Source organism: Anthonomus grandis, chromosome 6 (genome assembly GCF_022605725.1).
Source record: "Anthonomus grandis grandis chromosome 6, icAntGran1.3, whole genome shotgun sequence".
Taxonomy (NCBI): domain Eukaryota; kingdom Metazoa; phylum Arthropoda; class Insecta; order Coleoptera; family Curculionidae; genus Anthonomus; species Anthonomus grandis.
Window position 1 is genome coordinate 7,535,722 of NC_065551.1, and position 17,691 is coordinate 7,553,412.

Sequence of the window (17,691 nt, forward strand, 5' to 3'; positions counted from 1 at the left end):
GATTTTTAGCAAGGGATCATTTCGTAGTAGCTGGTAAGATGACACCAAGCACACGGATTCAAGGAAAAACAATGAAGAGAAAAATTATCTGGTTATCTTTTTAGATTTTTTTTTGAGTAAAAACTATTGCCCTTGTAAGGGCCCTCTAACTCCATAATTTCATCTGTTTCATAGTTTCATATAATTTCTCTCTAAGACAATATGAGGGAATTTAACTCCATACACTACTCGTATGTACATGGAACCTTACTTAATAATTATATTAAATTTATGTTCTGGAAGAATGATTTCTAAAAGAAGAGAATTGAATTATCTTTTATTTTTAAGGTCATCGTTATATCGTGGTCCACGCCGGAACCAAAGATGGCTTCATCAAGGGTGCAAATTTAATATTCAAAAGTGGATTAAAGACGGGAGATTATCATGACAATATGAACAGGAAAAACATCGAAAACTGGTTTAAAACTGAGCTGGTTCCAAATCTTCCCCGAAAGTCATTTATAATCATAGACAATGCAAGTTACCATTCTGGTTTATTAGAAGAAATCCTGAGAAAATCTTGGATAAAGCAGAGACTGACCGAATGGTTGAAGAAAAAGAATATTGGCTTTCCAAAAAAAGCCATGAAAGATAAAATATGGAGTATTGCACGCAGAAACTGCCCTAGTGAAAAAAAGTACTTCATTGATGAATATGTTAAACCTTTAGGACACAAAATTTTGCGACTGCCACCATATCATTGCCAGTTTAATGCAATTCAAATAGTATGGTCGGAATGTAAACGAAGATATGATTAATATATTTCTAATTTTAAGGGGTCACCTTCAGAAGTTCTGACTACATGGGAAAGGGTAATAAACGAAATTTCTATAGATCATTGGCAAAAATATGTTTTTCATACAGAAAAGGTAATTAAAAAGGCTTGGGAGGCAATACAAGTGTGTGATGCCTATGACATTCTGCCACTTGTGATTAGGACTGACGAAGACGACGATGACGAAGACAATATCTCTGATTTCAGTTCTGACTCTGACAATACTGACGAGATTAAGGTTTTTTTGTTCTAGCAAATTTTATTTTATGATCGTCGTTTTAGTATTCACTCATACCGTTGCAATTTCATTAACTGGCGAATGTAATATGGCGTGTTTTTTTTGAGTTTGTATGTTTTATTTTTTGGAATGGTATTTTCATTTTAATGTGTTAACATATTCCTTCAAGCAGCATTTTTTTTCATGAATAAATAAATTAAATTATCAGTATTAAAATTTTTCCCACTGATTTAAAATAATTTTATACCATTATTCACAATTTTTGTAAGCTCGGTTTTGTTACGTCTACTGCTCGTGCCGAATTCTACTTTTCAAATATGTTGTAGATTTGGTTTTTGTGGTCTTTTGCTTGGAAAATATATGAGCAGCGTAATCCTGATCTGATTTTATCCCACTCTTCTTTATATTTGCGATCGTTGTTGTGCTCAATTTTGTTGCATCTGCGGTTCGCTCTATCACATTCTCAATTTGAAGTGCAATTCCGTTTCGGACTTATTGTTTATGTCCCATTATTTATGACTAATTATAATAATATTTGTTAATTATTATGTTTGTTAATAATACAATAAATACTACAAGATTTTTTAAACTTTTTTGGAAATGAAAGTATATACACGAATATAAAAATATAATAATATGCTGCTAAAATAAATCATTTGTTAATTTCTGAACGTATAAAAATACATAGCAGACTATTAATTTCTGAAGGCGATGGTAAAGTTTCTAACCTAATATTGATTGGCAAAAATATCTACGCCATAAGTTTTTTCTCACCTGGATGACGTAACTACAAATGGGTATAATTTCGACTTTAATTTTGCGGTGGAGATATGGAGGACATTGAAATTTAATAATTTTATAAAAAAATACTAATGTAAATTGCGCCGTCCACTCATATTAAGCCATCCTATTTCGGATGAATTGTGAGATATTCATTGTCTGCGCCTTATGCCAAATATGAGTCTCAGACAGCAATTTTGCGCTTTTTGAACCCTTTTTATGTCCAGGCTGTCCAAAAAAGGCCCATATACGTGATCATAGTTAAAAAATGATAAACGAGTGTATAACACTCTGTTTCACAAAGCATAGCCTTAGTTTTTCCAATAAATAATATATATGTGAATAAATTAGTTTCAACATCGAAGATGCTTTGTTTAAACAAAAAGTAACATGTTCTGTAAATACTTATTTATAATCCAATATTAGGCCTAAAATTTTTAATTTAAATATATTTGAAGGTCCGAACAAAACCCTATGTCAAAATCTGATCCATTATGAGTTTATTGAATAACCATTTTAGTTGTTCAGCTGATCAGGCTTACTATCCCTGTAAATAACCCCTCTGTAAATAATGTTGGTCGGTTGACTTATAAACTGGCGTTATACAGCTCTCTTTATAGGCATTTGGAAGATTACCTTCCACTCTAATAATGGAGAGAAAAAATGGCTGAATTAACGAAGGCAAAAAAGTAGTGTTTCATTCAATAAACATATTTATTTCACCGATTTTATATCAGTTTCACCTATAATAGACTTTTTGTGCTCTCCCCATTGTCTATCTATATATATCACCGATATGTGATATAAGTCACCTATTCTTTAATAACAAAAAAGCGCTATAAGAAAACCTAAGACGTTTAACTATAAAAAGTTTGCCACTCCTGTCAATTTTATACGTTTAATAGCATGAATGCTTTACAAAATGATTTTGACATGAAATGGTAACAGTAATAAAGTTTTGCGATTAAGTTATCATCTCCTGAATAGTCATATTTAAGACTAGATATGCGGATCTGGAGAAGCTCTGAAAAATTCTAAGCGAAATGAGAACGCCCCCTCATTTAATTGAACTCATCCAAACTCCTTATGGGAACAGCAACTCTACACTAAGACTTAGAAGCCTTCATAACTAAGGGAGAGAAGGGTGTATTTAATCTTTCTTACTTTTCAACATATACACAAAACACTAGTAAAGTGGGAAGGCGAAACACCCATTAGGGGAAGGCGCATAAATATTCTAGGATACGCGGATGAAACCCTCATTATAACATCAAATGAGGAAGAACTAGAAACGATCATGAATAGACTATTAGAGGCCAGTAGACCGTACGTCCTAAAAATTAACGAATCTAAAACAAAAGTGATGATTATAGACAGAGCAAATCTTAACCAACAACAGATCCGAAGAATCGCCAAAGTGGTGGAGAAATTCTACTACTTGGATCAACTATAACAAATACATAATGCGAACCGGAAATTCGAAGGCACACGGTTGACCAAAATTTGGAAACAACAATCATAATTAAGAACACCAAACAAATATTAATACAAACGCTAATCTTTCCATAGCAACATATGCAGCCGAGACTTCGACAATTAAAAAAAGCAGATAAAAACAGAATCGAAGACGACTATTAACTTAATTACTTAACTCATGATGCTACCATACCGCTACAAGGGGTGAGAAAGAGATAAACGTCTCAGGCAAATTCCTTTTTTGGGTGCCGAAATACTTGTATTAACTAAAATAAAAATTAAATAAATGTATTAACATGCTACAGAAAATCAAAGGTCTTAATTACAAAGAGTGCATAACTAAATAAAGGCACAACGATGCTTTTCGGGGGATGATTTTATAGTGCCTTCATTTTTGGTTCTTAGGTTGTTAATTTTTAAAAAAATTAATAAAAAAATTATAATATATATATAATAAAAATACAAAAGTTATGCGAGAAGCACTTATTTAATTAATTTTAAATATAACAGTAGTTTAAAAAATAAGTTTCTGCTTAGGAATACATGATTATAGTTTAGGTGATAGTGATAAGTCTTAAAAAAGTGATGTTTTAAATATTCGATTTTGAGTGGTATTTTCCTATTTTCATTTTTACTTTAAGAGCCAAAACTTTATTAGAATTATTTCATTTGAATTTTATTTAAATACTATTTGCACAAGAAATGGCATTTATTTGCAAAAATGGTGTACAGCACAACTGAACGTGGAAATAATTTTTATTTATAGTAAAGAAGATTAAATTCACAGCATTTTATTTGCCAATCATTGGTACATTGTTTATTATATTTTTATATTTAATATAGATACTTTCATCTATTTAACAAATTAGGAGCGCCTCTCGATTACAAAGAAAACTGTTTGTCTATACCGTGGTAGTAGCCATGGCACAGATGAGACAAAGCGTAAAAATATGTTATTTCATTTAAAATAAGAAGCTCAAATACTGTATAAAATTGAACAATAAAAATATTTACAAAACAATGAAATAAAAAAATTAATCGCGGAATGAAATATATAGACCCTAGTGGCAGCGTGGCGTAAAAGACTTAATTGAATGAACGTTTGGTTTATATTGGATATCCTCAGTAATATTATGCAGCCCACAATATTAACCAATAAAATAAAATAGTATTTAAAATATTTCTATTTTTTTTTCTTTCTCAGTTATTTCTTATAATTAAATTCTATTAATTGCTATTAATTTAATTTTTTTCTCATATTCTTATAATTAAAACTCATTAGTTTATTGTGTAATAATTTTTGATTTAACTTGTTTGAAAAACCTGTCTAGAGATAATTGTTTAAAATCATTATGTGAACCATTCCAGTTAAATAGCCACAATGATGTCAGAACCTTTTAGGTAGCTTTTCTAATGTGAGAAGATACTCTCTACTCGCTCTCCACTGATATTTCCATAATCAAATGAAGATAAACCAAGGAATTCATAATATTTCTGTTTTGGTGGAAGATACCGTTTAACTAATTTACCATTTAAGTTGTGTTAACCTTAAATAAGTGATTTTAGCTTAGGATTTAACATGAGATAAGAATGAGATGGATTCATCAAAAATTATTCCTAGATTTCTTACTTCTGTCACTACCAGGATGAGCGAATTATTTATATGGATAAAAATTGATTCTTTAATATTTTGTCTTATATTGTGGTTATACTTCTATTTAAAATTTTATATAAGGCGGTGTTAAACTTAAGATTGAGATTTTCAGCAGAAGCATTTAAGTTTGCCAAATCTAAGATGCCACATAAGATTCATGATAAGGCCAGTTTTTGTTAAGAGCAATTAAATGAATCCAAAGAGAAATGAAAGTCACTTGAAGATTTGGCAACTAGTAGCAAAATTTCATGAAACTTGAACTGCCGCGAATAAAAAAAGGAACAAACCAAGATTACTGGACAAAACAACCCAAATTGAAGTACTCAGACAATTTGCAATAAATTCTGCCTCCAAATCTTTCAAGATCTTGGTGACAAAACTCCCACAGAATTGAATTTTGTGAAACTGTGATAGCTAAAATTACCGCAGAACCTCGGGCCATCAAAAAATTTTGCTTTAGTGATGGGTTCACTTTCTATTTAAATGGGCACGTAAATAAACAAAACTGTCGGTATTGGATTGCCGAGAGCCCATGAGGATATAAAGAAGGACATACGCAATACTTTTACAAAATTCATGTTTAGACTAGTAAATAAGATACTTGGTTGATTCTTGGTCCGGTATTTACAGAGAGAAATTTAAATGGCGAAATGTATGCTGAAATGCTAGGAAGATCTATTGATTCTAATAGTTCATGAATTCGAGAATCAGAGACACGCGACAATTTCCGTTTACAAAATAATGTATTACATTTTTATTAGGATGAGGCACTGCCTCATTATGTAGCTCTAGTTAGCCAATCAGTAAATAATTATCCTAATCAATATTAAGAAAATCTGTTGAATGGGCAGGGGCGCGACATATGTTGCTATGGAAAGATTAGCGTTTGTATTAATATTTGTTTGGTGTTCTTAATTATGATTGTTGTTTCCAAATTTTGGTTAACCATGTGCCTTCGAATTTCCGGTTCGCATTATCTATTTGTTATAGTTGATCCAAGTAGTAGAATTTCTCCACCACTTTGGCGATTCTTCGGATCTGTTGTTGGTTAAGATTTGCTCTGTCTATAATCATCACTTTTGTTTTAGATTCGTTAATTTTAACCACAGGTGCAAGGGATGCACCGCACCCGGGCGGCAGGTTTTAGAAGCGGCAAAATTGAGAGGATTTTTTTTTTTATTTTTCAAAAGCAGCCCTGTCAAATTTAATATTTGTATACCAAGAAGAAATTGCAATCAAGCAAATCTATTTTCACCAGCCAAAATATTATATCACATATTTTCATTTATCAGCGGCAAAGCTTATTTATCTCTACTGAAGCGGTCACTGACAAAAGACTCACAATTTATTGAAAACACTGCAAAAAAATTTACGGCGCGTCGTTATCAAAGGACAAAGACAACACCGACAAAGGTAAAAGAGGGAAAAGCAGCGGCACTTATTTGTTGACAAAAAATATAGTCTATTTTTAAAATAAACCTCTGGGGCACAGTCTAGTCTGTTGAAATCTATATACTTTGTCTGGGGGTTTTAAGATGTGCTGAATCATTGATCGTCACTTCTTAATTGAAAGTTGTACTGTCGCCATGTCGGTGCAGAAAAAAAAACAGCAAGGCAGAAAATAAAGTTACAAGTATCTAAGTATTTGTATGTTTTTGTTTTAATTTTAATTTTTGTGAGTCGTCGTTAAGTGAGCATTACACAAGAGAAAATCAAGAAAATCAGAAATTCACAAGAGAAAAGAAAGAAGGTAAGTATTTGCTTATTTTTACATAAAAAAAAAGTAATAATTTAAAATTTATGTCATCATATATTATAGGTATACCTAATATATAGGTATATTGTTCTCTTTGTTGCGAATCATTCTTTTTCATACTTATTGTAGATGTCTGATGGACGCAAACGATTATCTGGAGCACAGTACAAAAAACCAAAAATTAAGAGAATAGAAGAAATGAAAAAATACACATAAAGACTGGCAACATTTATCAAGAGTACGATTTTAGTGCGACATGAAACATCACACGATCATATTGTTGTAAAGATCTGATACAATTACAAAATGCTTTAAAATCAAATTCTTCAGTAGATTACCCACATGAAAAAGGAAATAAATATTGAAAAAAAAAGATGGTTTTCTGTTTTACAAAGAATAATAACAGCTATTCAGTTCTTGGCCAAGCAAAATATCGCTTTGAGAGGTAGTTCTAATAGGTACTTTGTTTCACAATGATAATGGCAACTTTTTGCAACTGATTGAGGCTTTCTCTAAATTTGATTCCGTTACAGCTGAACATATTCGGTTAGAACTTAGGTTAACGAAAACAATATGCCGCATTACTTGGGAGACAAAATTCAAAATCTTCAAATATTGGGCGATAATATTAGACAAAATATTAAAGAAATACTTAAATTGGCTAAATATTACTCAATTATCCTAGACTGTACGCCAGATGTGAATCATCAAGAACAATTAACAATATGTTTTAGATTTCTTCATATTAATAAGGAAGATAATAATATAACTGTAGAAATAAGAGAAAATTTTTTTAGGATTTTGTGTAATCGATGACACTACAGGAAAAGGAGTCGAGAATTCGTAACAAATTTTTTAGAAACTGAAAATCATATTAAAAGTGAAAATAATATTTATGATATGAGAGGCCAAGGCTACGATAATGGAGCTAATATGAAAGGAAAGCATAATGGTTTTCAACAAAATATTCTTAAAATAAATCGGAGGGCTTTTTCCATACCTTACATAGTCTGCACATAGTCTCAACTTAGTCGTTAATGATGCCGCAAAAGTTTCAAACGAAGTTATTAATTTTTTTCCGTCGTCCAAGCGCTATACGTTTTCTTTTCTTCTTCCACCCAAAGGTGGACCGTTCTTCAAAGTAATGTGAAAAATTTAACCTTAAAACCTCTTTCTACCAGACGATAAGAAAGTCGTATTGAATCTCTTAAACCCTTGAAACCCCCGCAATATACGATGCTCTCTGTGAATTATCTTTTGATCTGAAACGTGATATTCATACCCGAAATGAGGCGGAATCGCTTGGAAAAAAATAAAATCTTTTAAGTTTATTATTTCCGTATCAATTTGGTATGAAGTTTTATCAAAAATAAATATTGTAAGCAAATTGCTTCAGAGCACTAGTATAAACATGGTAGATTGTTTGAAGGAACTTGATATCTTATAAAACTATTTTACAGCAAAACGAACTGATGACGAATTTGAAAACTTCATAGAAAACGCTAGGAATACTGCTAACGATTTAGATTTAGAACCAGCTTTTGAAGTATGTTACTTACACAAAAGATGAAAAAAAAGCTATTTGATTATGAAGCCGGCGATGAGCCCATTATTGACCCTAAAGTTAGTTTTAGGGTAAAATAAAAAATTTTGAACAGAAGAGAGGCGGCTAAAGATATGATATCTTGCACCCAGCGGCATAAGCCGCTGGATCGGCCCTGTGAATGGGCTTATAAATCCTTGGATATATAGCCTCTTGATTTCTTCTTCTGAGCTTACCTAGAATCTATTCTAAGGTATCACAGGCAGAGATGCCATTTAAAATTATAAAGTTAAGATTTTTTTTAAAGTTGAACGGATAGTAACTTTTATCTAACAAACATTTCAAAAACTTTTATGTTTTTTAAGTATGTTTTAATCCTACCACGTTATTTACCGATAGAGAACTTGGCTTGCTATACTAGAAGCCAAGCAGTGCATTCTGTTAGTGTGCCTTTTCTGACAAGAGCGACTACTCAAAGGTTTTTAACATACCTTGGCCCAAAATTTTTTAACCTTCTTCCAAGTAGTATTAGAGAAGTTCGAAATATACATATGTTTGGTAGAGAAATAAATAGGTTGCTTCATGAAAACTTTGAAGTTTTTGCTACGGTGTTGCGTAGATAATTATTTATTTGCAAATTAAATATAGGGTATATGCAGCTTTATCAGTATATTTGTGGTTAAGATCTGTTATTCTGACTAGGGCGATTTAAATCATTAGTTCATTTAATCATTATTTTGGTTTATTCTTTGGTTTTAATATAGTTAGTATATAGTATAATATAGTATATAGTATATTGGTATATTTGGTATATAGTATATAACTTTAAGTGAATTGTGAATTATATATATTATCTTCTTAATTACTTTTGTTTTGTACACACACAGATTCTAATCTAGGTGTACATCTATTTATACTTTTGTGAGTTTTGTAAAATTATTGTAAATTATTGTAAATAAATTTGATTTGATTTGATTTGATTTGATTTCGATGCTATATACAAAGATAATATAAACAGCTAATTCAAAAAACTATTTTAATTTTTTTGAAATGCGGCATTTACTCCAAATATCCACAAAAATTTGATCTGATTTTGCTGCATAACATTTGCTAAAACCGATAAGGATAAAGGATTATACCAGGAACTAAATAAAAATAAAAGTTATGTAGGTAAGTATAATTAGCTTAGCATATAATTTCTATCGGAAGACTGTTTTATTTTACAATAAACTTAAATAACAAAGTTGACCTACATGCAAAATATTTTTAGAATTTAATCAAAATGCTCAAAAATGAAATGTACCGATATTTTTAACCAAATTATAAATACCAAAATATTAAGAAAATGCAGTTTTTCTAAACTCAATTTACTACAACTTGGCTTCTGTACTTATTGTCTTGGCAGCGTTTCTACATACCGCAATTAAAGTTTAACGATTACAAGATAAAATTGATATTTGTCCATTAAACCTAATTTTAACTATCTTACACGTATCAGTTGTTTATTTATATTTTTTAAATTATATACGGGGTATTTTCAAAGTTGCCATTTATTTTAACTGCTTGAAGGCTCGTTAAAAGAAGTTAATATACCAAAAATCACCTTTATGAAACTTGCATAATAGAAGAGATAAAAGATTAAAAATTTGAAAAAATGAAAATGTTAATAATTAAATTTTTTGATATTCTCGGCGAATTCCGTATAAATTCTTACCATTTTTCGCTTACGGCTCTTACCGTTTATCAAAATTTGTGTTATTGTATAGTTTTCAGTAGGAATATTTGGTTCGATAAGTATCAGCATCTTAAGGTAAGTATACTTGCAACAGAACACCGACCATCGTCCGAAAATGTTTTGTGCGTTCTGTTCTGTTCGGCACAACATACACACTAGGCAAATTTGTTACAATTGCGCGGCGCGTTTGGTTTGTTTGGAGTGTGTTGTTGCAAGTGAATACGTACCTTTAGGTGTGCGCATCAGGTATGTTTGTAAATTTACTTATTAGACGTAACCCAGGGTATTTAAAAAAACAACCAGGAGGCAACGCTGCAAGAGCTGACTGCAAAACCTGAAATGTTATAAATTGAAGAAGACGTTGTAGAAATGGTCGAAGACGACCCAACAATAAGTACCAGCAATAGCAGCTTAAGTTTCTCAGAGTAAAGTGTGGAAGACAATACGACAAGAACAGTATTATCATTGTTATTATGTATGGGTACAAGCATTTAAACCTGAAGATCATCCTAAAAGAGTTGTATTTTGCTATTGGACCATATTTTTTTCCAACTCGACTGACCGGTGAAATTTATTTAGTTTTTCTTTGACACAATCTGCTACAATTATTAGATGTTCCTCTAAATGTGCGACAAAATATGTAGTTCCTATATGATGGTGCTTCATCACATTATAGACAAGAAGTTCATTAAACATCTAAATAATGAGTTTCGGACAAATTGAATCCATTTCTTCACCTCCTCGCTTCCCAGATTTAATACGATGTTTTCTGTAGGGCTATTGGAAAGACTTGGTGTATTATAACACTTGAAACATACACAAATACTCCGGAAGAAGTATTTAGTCTGAGTTATTTTGCCATTTAGCAGAACTCTTTGTTTGCGGTTTGAAAGAAAAGAAGATTTAAGTATAAAAACGGCTTAGAAAATCCTGTATAATGTAACAAAGATAAGAGTATCTTATGATTCACCATATGAAATGTTTTGGTAAGTCTAAGGGGATTAAAGAAGTTGCCTGATTTTTATTCAAAGCCCCAAATATATCATCTGTAACTTCGATAAAGATCGATGACAAATTGGCCCCTGCTACAGTAGAAAGTGGGAACGTTTTTAAAAGACCATGATGGTTTAATCCCTTTCAATAATTAAATTAAACAAAAAAGTTGCCACGAATTAATAATTAAGAACGCTATTTTACACTTCGGAAAGAAACAGTATGTAGTGTTTAAGTGGCAATTAAAATACTCGATGCAGAAAAATAATACACTGATTTACTTTACACGTACACAATAAAAAAGATCATTTAATATTACTAGAAATATTTATTTACACTGTATTTATTTACTACTATTTGTGTCTTTTATATTGAAATTAAGTGGCGGCAACATTCTGGTCTCCTGACGGCGACTTCTTATAGAGGGTGTCCAAGATAAGGATGAGTTGCATAGGGATCTCGGAAACCGTAGACCTGATACCGCAGTGCATACCTGGTGGGTGCTACCTGGTGGGTAGTGGGTAGCCAGGCGGTAAGCAACTCTCCAAGTAACCCGCGAGGTATGTTTCCGACAAGCGATTTTAACCACAACAGCCGCACTGCGAACCCCCACCAACTTAAGCAGCGTAGCAACTGGCCAAGCAAGCCACTTGAGTATCAGTCATGATCGATATTTTCAACCAGGCGCGAGGTGGTGTTTGGTCGCAAAGTAGAGGAAAAATTAATTGCAGCTGTTTTTAAACGCAAAGCTATATGAGACCCAGCAGACGAATTAAGAAAAAACTCAAAAATCAAGGGGCATGATTTTAAAGTCACTCACGGAAGCTACAATTTACGACTGAACTTGATTAAATTGGTCATTGTAATAATATTACCAATCTAATGAAATAATTTTTCATCGAATTAGTGCGCATAAGGTATATTACTCTCTACCCATTAACCTTCACCCTCTACCCGTTAAGCTGCTCTCCATCCGTCGATAGTGCGGGCTCGGCTTAAGAGATACGAGGTGGGTTAAATTGAGAAAAGTTGCGCAATTCGATCCTTAATTAAAAAAAATAAATTTAACAAATTAAATTACAACAAACATTTACAATATATGCTCAAATATTTGTCCACTATTTTCCATGCATAGATAAGCTAATCTAACAGTTGAGTTTAGTAGACTTATAATCATATCAGGGGTTATGCAATTAATAGCTTCGATCACTAATACTTCAAAATCAAATAGTAAGCACCAAGCCTTTTCTATCAGGGTACGGTTTATTCTCTCCGAAGTACCATTATGCTGTGGTATATAAGGATGGGTTTTCTGGTATACTATGCCATTCGTACTTAAAAAAGATCAAAGTCGACACTACAGAATTCTCCTCCATTGTCAGACCTAAAACATTTGATTCTGTGCCATTTTTGGTTCTCAACTAACAATTTAAATTCTTAAATTTATCTAGAGCTTCACTTTTGTTTTTTAGAAAATAAACAAATACCATCTTACTCAGCTCATTATCTAGAAGCAAAAAATCATTGCACGCTCCATTGGACATCACCTCCATGGGACCACACAAATCACCATGCACAACCTCGAGCGGTTCTGTAACATTATTCGCACTACTAGTAGTTTTAAATGGTTAATTTAAGTCGAGCCTGCTTTTCCTCACAGCACACTCGACACAAATTATTCGAACTGGCCTGCCCTTTAGAGTTCAAGCCCACAACTGCCCCGTTCCTCATTAAACCCAAATCTTTATACTTGATGTGACCAAAACGTCTATGCCATAATTTACAACAATCTTGAGCATTATTGGAACGCCGGTACGCCGAGAACGCCACAGGCTGAGAAAATCTTGAAATTAAAAACTTTCAAAATCCCTTTTAAAAAAGTTTTAAAACTAGGCGTTTGTTTACAACTACAATAAGCAACATCTTTACTGGGATTCCCATTGTTAACTAACCACTACCGCCCCCTCTAGGATGCTTTCGGAACTTGACCAGCAAAAGTACTACCTGTAGATTTCTCGCTGCCCGCGTTTCTACTAGTGCAACCTTTCTGTAAATTGATTAACTTGAACTTTATGGCATTCGCTGTAATTGCGGTGCTTAATTACCATGATTATACGGGTGAAACTATCTGGTAATCCAGAAAGTAAAAAGGAACCAATCCCCTAAATGGTAATTTCGAAACCACTGCCTATTAATTTCTGTGCTGTCGATAATTTGTCCTATATAATGATTCATGCTTTAACAATTATCCAGCTGCAAGTTTATGAGTGTCCAGAGTAATTCGATTTTTCGTATGAAGCTCTTTTCACCATAGAGTTTCTACGCGTTTTAAGCGTTACCCACACATCTAACGCCGTTGTCGCCCATCGAATATGCACATAAATAGATGGATCAATGGCTAAACAAAGCTTTGATCTAGCTTTATTCTGCTTATCCGGATTCGTTTCACCATTTTCTTCCAGGTATTTCGATAAGCCCTTAAGCACAAAAATGTTTTCGGTCGCAAAACATCAATCATCATCAGTTCTCGAGACCCATTAATTTCGGCACACTGGCTAAATAATTCGCCGCCGCCATTACTACGTTTGTTTTTCTGCCCACCAAACAACTGCGTATTTCACTTGTCCTGACGCGACTACCAAAAACACTCAACCAATTCCTTCAGATTTTAGGATTTAAAAACTTGAGTCCTGATAACATAACTTGTTGAAAATTATAACGGAAATGAGGGGAAATTTTTTGGGACATAAGATGAAATGATAAAACGGCCCACAGACGATGCAATTTGTTGTACTACAAGTTATCCAACCGTTTGAACGATAATTGCAACGTGTGTGGTATTGTAGTTCAACCAATCGTGCGACGCGGTTGAATCGTACGGAAGTATAGCATGTTTAAAAACCTGTCGTATAACTCGGTTGGATATACGATAAGTTTGAACGTGTGTGTCTTTTGCCGATTTGTTAATACGATTTCATTTAAAAATTGTCAATATTTTGATACATTGTGTAGTATTGTCCTATAAAATCATGGAAAACAATAGGCATTTTTGGACGGAATTTATAGAAATTTATCAAGAGCATTCTTGTTTATGGGATGTCAGATCTAATGATTATTCTAACAAACATAAACGTAACGCAAGTTACGAAATTCTCTTAAGAAAATTAAAAGAAATAAACCCAACAGCAACGATGGAACTTTTAAAGAAGAAAATTAATAATATGAGAACAGCTTTCCGAAGAGAGTTGAAAAAGGTAAGTTATAAGTAGTTATTATCTTCGAAATTAGGAATCGGGCAAAGTTTTAGATATATACTACGTGACTTTGAAAATAGAACACCTCTATGCTTTGTTTAAAATTAGCTATATCTCTTTTAATAATTGAGGTAGGTATCAAGAGAATTAAAAAAAAGAAAATATCAAGGAAAGTTTAAGCTATAACTTCACTATAAGATCGCGATTTTGCTGTATTCCCTGTGGGGATACAGGGTGATTAAAAGTTTTTGAGCAAAGGATTCCATAAGAATAACATTACGAAAAGTATTCCAAAACTTTTAATCACCCTGTGGGGGTATACTGTTAACAGCAAAGTCGCGTTCTTATAGTGAAGTTGTAGCTTAAACTTTCCTTGATATTTTCCATTTTTAATAATATATAATATTTTCAATGTCATGTAGCATAACTTTCAATAATAGTCATTTATATTACTAGCGCTGTAAGAGTTTATTATTTAGTAACCTTACCACTCATACGAGTGCTGTAATGAAGGCTTACCACAAATAACACATGTAATATGAAAATTTTATTAATGACTTTAATTAGGTATTATCTACTCATGTTGGCATCGTTGAGTGATGCGATAAACTGAGTCCATTACAATACTAGTGCGGCATAAGACTCAGTTCATAACTCAAAGAAACCAAAATGAGTATCATAATAGGCTCTTATCTAAATGTTCCTAGATAAAAGAGGTATTGATTCAAGGTACAAGATTCCAAAGGAACAGGCATAGGAACAGATGATTTATATGAACCGACACTTTGGTACTATGATTTGCTACTGTTTACATCACAATCAGAAAGCGGCAGAAAAGGAAGAGCGATTGACGAAGATGAAGTATCGGAAAGTAATAACACAGTAAGTAGATTCCAACTTCAGTTTATTTTAGGATAAGAATAACAACTATTCACATAAATAATAAAAATTACATATTACGATGTTACCTATGAAATCATTTTTTCTTGGAATGTAGTTTTTCCATTAGTATTGAAATAGTTTTTATAAGAATCTCTTACTTTTTTTGAGGCATTACTTGAATTTTTTCTGCAATTTTTTCCAGATTTAGTAAATTAGTAGTTTGTCTCCATTCCACCAGCACAACCGCGCCACTGATTGTGTCTTCAAAATCTACAGTTGGTTCTGTTATGTAGCTTTTCTTCGATAACCTTCCCAAAAAGTTGTGAAGTGCACAGCACGCAAGGACGATATCATCTACTGTTTCAACACTTGTAGCAATAGGTTGTAAAAAAACTCTAAAACGTGATGCTAGGATGCCAAACACGTTTTCGACAACTCGGCGGGCTCTGCAAAGGCGATAGTTGAAATTTTTTTCAGCATGAGTTATTCCTCTCTGCGGGTATGGCTTCAATAAATTCTTCATTAGCCGAAATGCCTCATCTCCAATAAAAACATAAGGCACTAAGTCATTACTGCCAGAAAGTTTAGTTTCTTTCGGTATTTTGGACTTGTTTGACATTAAACGTTTGTAAATTCCTGTTTGACTCCATATTCCTCCATCAGATACCCGTCCATTGGTACCCGTGTGAACATATAAAAACTCGTAATTTGCATTCACAATTGCAAATAACACAACGCTAAAAGTACCTTAAATGTAGTAGTAAGTAATAAAATGATCCACTTTTGGGTGGTTTTTTAATAGTGATATGCTTTCCGTCCATCGCACCCAAGCAGTTGTCGAATTGCCACATCTGTTTAAAATCATCTGCAAATTGTTGCCACTCTTGTTCATGCGATGGGACCTGAAATACATACACAAATTTGCATCACCTTATATTTTGGATTTTCTTTTTTTTTAGATAAATGCTGATGATAATAGTGAATATGAAATACGATTTTCATCATCGCCGCCTTTATACTCTCCTCTTAATTTGGGAAGTCAAGGACCTTCGGCAGAGGAGAAGACTACCTCAACACCACTATCTAGTACAACTTTATCCTGCAGAACCATTGCCAAATATCAAAAGAGAACAGTTTCTAAGACGATTAATGAAAGTGAACTAAAAAACAGCGTTTGATGGATTTAGCTCATACTGCGTTGATTAGAGATACAAATAATTATGAAAATGAAACTGAGTATGCAATTGCAGGTAAACGAATAGGTTACCAATTACAAAAAGTGGATGAACGTCAAAGAATTATTGCTGAAAAACTAATATCAGATGTGATGTTTTATGCGAGAATGGGAAAACTCGCAGAAGATGCTGTTGTTTATTGCAGTAACCTAACTACTTAAAACACTTCATATTCTTACACACAATTTAACAATACAAACTCACGTCCATATATAGCCCAACATTCTGTGTGTTATCCAAAGTGTTACTACAACCCCACAGGAATCGTTGACTGAAAGAGTTTGAACTCTTTCAATCAACGCAGGAATACACCTATCATACACTTCAGGTCCAAAATCCTACGTTTACCAAACATTCTAATAGAACGTCAGATATCAGAAACTATATTAATCATTTCGAACCCAGTGACTACAATGAATGATTCTCTATTTTCATGCAAATGTTTTTTTTTGTCTCATGTAAATTTGGTTTTCAGAAAAACATGTAGTACAAAGTTGAATATTTTTCCTTTTTGAATATTTTGATATAATATTATTTGAGTTTAATATAAAAATAAATGCTCTGTTTCCAACTTTGTCATGGCTTTACCTACCTTCAAATATTTTCTTTTTAGTGATTCATAAATAGCTCGGCAGGTTTCACGAACGATTTGACCTATGGACTGAGGTGATATAGCTGTACTGAATTTAAGGTCTTCATATTTCTTAAAAATTTCTTCCGCACTAATTGCATCTCTCATGACTGTATTTTGTTTCGTAATTGCTGGCCGTACTAACTCTAATAATATATTGAATGAATCGTCGTCCATTCGTAAATAATTCTTGAAATCTATTGGTTCTGTGACGCGTAGTTCATTAAGTAAATTCATATGTGGGGTCCGTTAAAGTTAAAGGGACGTCTAAAAAACGATTTTTTTTTAAATTTTTACATAGAATGTTGAGTTTGAACATTTTATTGATAAAAAAGTGAGGATGAAGTAAAAAAATGCAAAATTTTAAAAATTATAAAGGATTTTCTACTTACGTATGATTCACAATTACACCCGGCTTAACTACACTCTATTTGCGACTAGGCATCACGTTGACCATTATATATGCTTTTAATTTAAATTTAAAGCCTTAAGTAACAAAATTCTGCAACTTAGAAGGATTTACATCACTTTTTTAGGTGATAAACACAAATTTCCACACGCAAATCAGGAATATCAAATATGCAAATACGGATTTATTCATAAATAAAAAAAAACTGTCAAAATGTCACATATTTATTGGGAGTGGCTTCTGTACTAGTACGATTATCGTAATTTTCTGTCCTGTCTCATTATAGGTAAG

General features: G+C 32.6%; 1 protein-coding gene and 1 long non-coding RNA gene across 2 annotated transcripts; one reads left to right on the forward strand and one right to left on the reverse strand.

The window, feature by feature from the left end:
• The first annotated feature begins 14,007 nt into the window (after positions 1 to 14,007).
• LOC126737773 (uncharacterized) lies at positions 14,008 to 16,402 on the forward strand. The gene is made up of 3 exons (XM_050442824.1): positions 14,008 to 14,243; positions 14,973 to 15,125; positions 16,085 to 16,402. Exons 1-3 carry the CDS (start codon positions 14,019 to 14,021, stop codon positions 16,301 to 16,303), a joined length of 597 nt encoding a protein of 198 aa, XP_050298781.1. The 5' UTR covers positions 14,008 to 14,018; the 3' UTR covers positions 16,304 to 16,402.
• Positions 14,577 to 17,691, reverse strand: LOC126737784 (uncharacterized). The gene is made up of 3 exons (XR_007661105.1): positions 17,384 to 17,691; positions 16,953 to 17,258; positions 14,577 to 16,027 (listed from the first exon to the last, which is right to left on the reverse strand). It is a non-coding gene; the product is annotated as an uncharacterized LOC126737784 (long non-coding RNA).